Below are 2,260 nucleotides of genomic sequence, written 5' to 3' on the forward strand. Positions count from 1 at the left end.
CAAACACGCACACACTTCCATCCATCCAAGGAATAGTTATAGGTTGGTGCTTGGTCCATGGGATCGAGTTTGAGATCCTCCTTGGGGGATCTGCAGGTTGGTAGAGGAGTTGGAAGAATTAGACCTGATCTTGGTATTTGGTAACTTGTGATCTTTTTTCCATTTCATCCTCCTGTTCTGGAACCAGATTTTGATCTGGCGTTCGGAGAGGCAGAGGGAATGGGCGATCTCGACTCTGCGTCTCCTGGTGAGATAACGGTTATAGTGAAATTCCTTCTCCAGCTCCAGGACTTGCTGCCTGGTGTAGGCTGTACGGGAGCGTTTCGGTTCCCCTCCTGAGTAATTGGGATTTACTGAACAAACACAAAGGAGGAAAAGAAAAAAAAAAAAAAGGAAAAAAAAAAAAAAAGGAGGAGAAAAAACAACAACCAAAAAAAAAAAAAAAAAGAGCAGAAGAATTACCGAGCTGTTCCTTTAATGTTTCTTTCCCTCCCGCACAGATAAAAAAAAAAAAAGCATCACACATTCTTTCGGTAGGGGGAATAGACTAAAAAAAAAAAAATACATGGCAAAGGTTCTAAAAATATACCCAGAACCTATCTGGAAATCTCCACCTCCATCCTCGTTGCTTGACGTGTATTCCTGTCTAAACGTTTTCCTAAGGTCCCGCAGACACATTTTCCATGCCCTCTACGTGTGTATATACACATATATATATACACACCTCGACTAGAGCATCACTCAGCCCCAAATCTTTAAAGTTCTCCCTACACACATGCAAAAAGGAGAGCACGGACACTCCTATATATTAAATATCACCCTAAAAAAAAAAAAAAAACCAAAAAAAAAAAGCCACTACATGCTTTAGCTAGGACCAACAGCTCCAGCTGTGGATATCAACCCGCCACTTAAATACAAATTAGGAAAACATAAAACTTAACTTATGAAGATTCAACAGCCATAAAAAAAGAAAAAAAAAAGAAAAGAGTAGCCTGCAAGAAATTGGAGGAGGATGGTAACAGAGACTTCAAAGGCACATGGCCAAGCAGAGCAATAAAAATTTATGGAGGATGTAATTATACCGCTCTGCAAACAGGCGCTCGTAAATCTCCTCGAATGGTTATTTTACAACTGGTGCAATAAGATTTCTACAAGACTTTGAGGTGCTACTTACTATAAAGCAAAGCCACTTGAAGTTCACTTACCCGTGCTTACATGGACTTTTTTCATCCAGGGGTAAACTACCGGCTCTTTGCAAGAGGAATTGGAAGGGCTTTGGTTCAGAGAGTTTTGGCTGCAGGAGGGTGGTGGGCTAGGGGTGAGAGGCTCGCAGGGCTGGTTGGGCTCAGAGAGGTGATTCTGCAATCCTGCCGGAGGATGGACATGACCCCGGGGGGATAACACCGCTGCTTGGTGGCTGGAGCTCTGACAGGACGAGTAGAGCTGTTCCTTGCAGGCTGATCTCGGCTGGTACATCGCATCATGTTGGAAATTATTTTCTCGCCTCTGGCTGCTGTAATATTCCGGCGAGTGATTGGGAAGGTAATCGCTGTGGGAATACTCTTCACAGGGTGGGAACTTGGGATCCACATAGTTGGAGTTGATCAAAAACGAACTCATGGCCATTAATTTCTTAGAATTGCACACACGACAAAAAAAAAAAAAATAATAGATATCTCTCTCTATCTCTCTCTCTCTTTCTCTCTCTCTCTTTCTCTCTCTCTCTCTCTCTAGCCTAAAAAATTATTCCCGGTTTTTTAACACCCCCCCCCCTCTCTTTTCTCTTTTCTCTTTACTCGTTTTCCTGTTTCGTGGAACCCTCCTACTTACTGTCAAGTGAACAAAGTTGAGTCCATGTGACAGCGCGGGCCAATAGCGAGGGGCACGACGAGCCCCGGATAAGGAAACCTGCCCAGTTTGGGCTCTCCCGGGGCCACCAACATCCCCAGGGAGGCGACCGAGGGGCGAGCGTTCCCCTCCAACCTCCCCCGGCCCTGCTAGCCTAAGGATGCTCTGAGCCCTTTGGGCGAGAACCGACACCCCCTCGGCTCACACCCCTCGCCTGGCTTGGGGAACTGAAAGCAAGAAAGGGTGGGAAAATAAAAATTCCCCCCCAAAAAAAGCGGAAAAAATAAAGGGATCATGAGATTAGAAGGTAAAAATGATTTTTCAAGGGGTTCGCAGCATCTCCTCAGTATATGAGTAGATTTGACTCCCCCTTTTTCCTTCCCCCCCCCCCCCCAAGGGTGGTGGGGGTTGT

The 2,260-nt window shown here is 45.4% G+C and overlaps 1 protein-coding gene across 1 annotated transcript; it reads right to left on the reverse strand.

The window, feature by feature from the left end:
- Positions 1-17: 17 nt before the first annotated feature.
- On the reverse strand, positions 18-1,842 carry HOXB4 (homeobox B4). The gene is made up of 3 exons (XM_009076093.1): positions 1,831-1,842; positions 1,206-1,632; positions 18-353 (listed from the first exon to the last, which is right to left on the reverse strand). The coding sequence occupies exons 2-3, from the start codon at positions 1,624-1,626 to the stop codon at positions 37-39; spliced, it is 738 nt and encodes a 245-aa protein (XP_009074341.1). The 5' UTR covers positions 1,627-1,632; positions 1,831-1,842; the 3' UTR covers positions 18-36.
- Between the last annotated feature and the right edge of the window lie 418 nt (positions 1,843-2,260).

The sequence above is a fragment of the Acanthisitta chloris genome, unplaced genomic scaffold (assembly GCF_000695815.1).
Source record: "Acanthisitta chloris isolate BGI_N310 unplaced genomic scaffold, ASM69581v1 scaffold6050, whole genome shotgun sequence".
In the NCBI taxonomy this organism is placed as follows: domain Eukaryota; kingdom Metazoa; phylum Chordata; class Aves; order Passeriformes; family Acanthisittidae; genus Acanthisitta; species Acanthisitta chloris.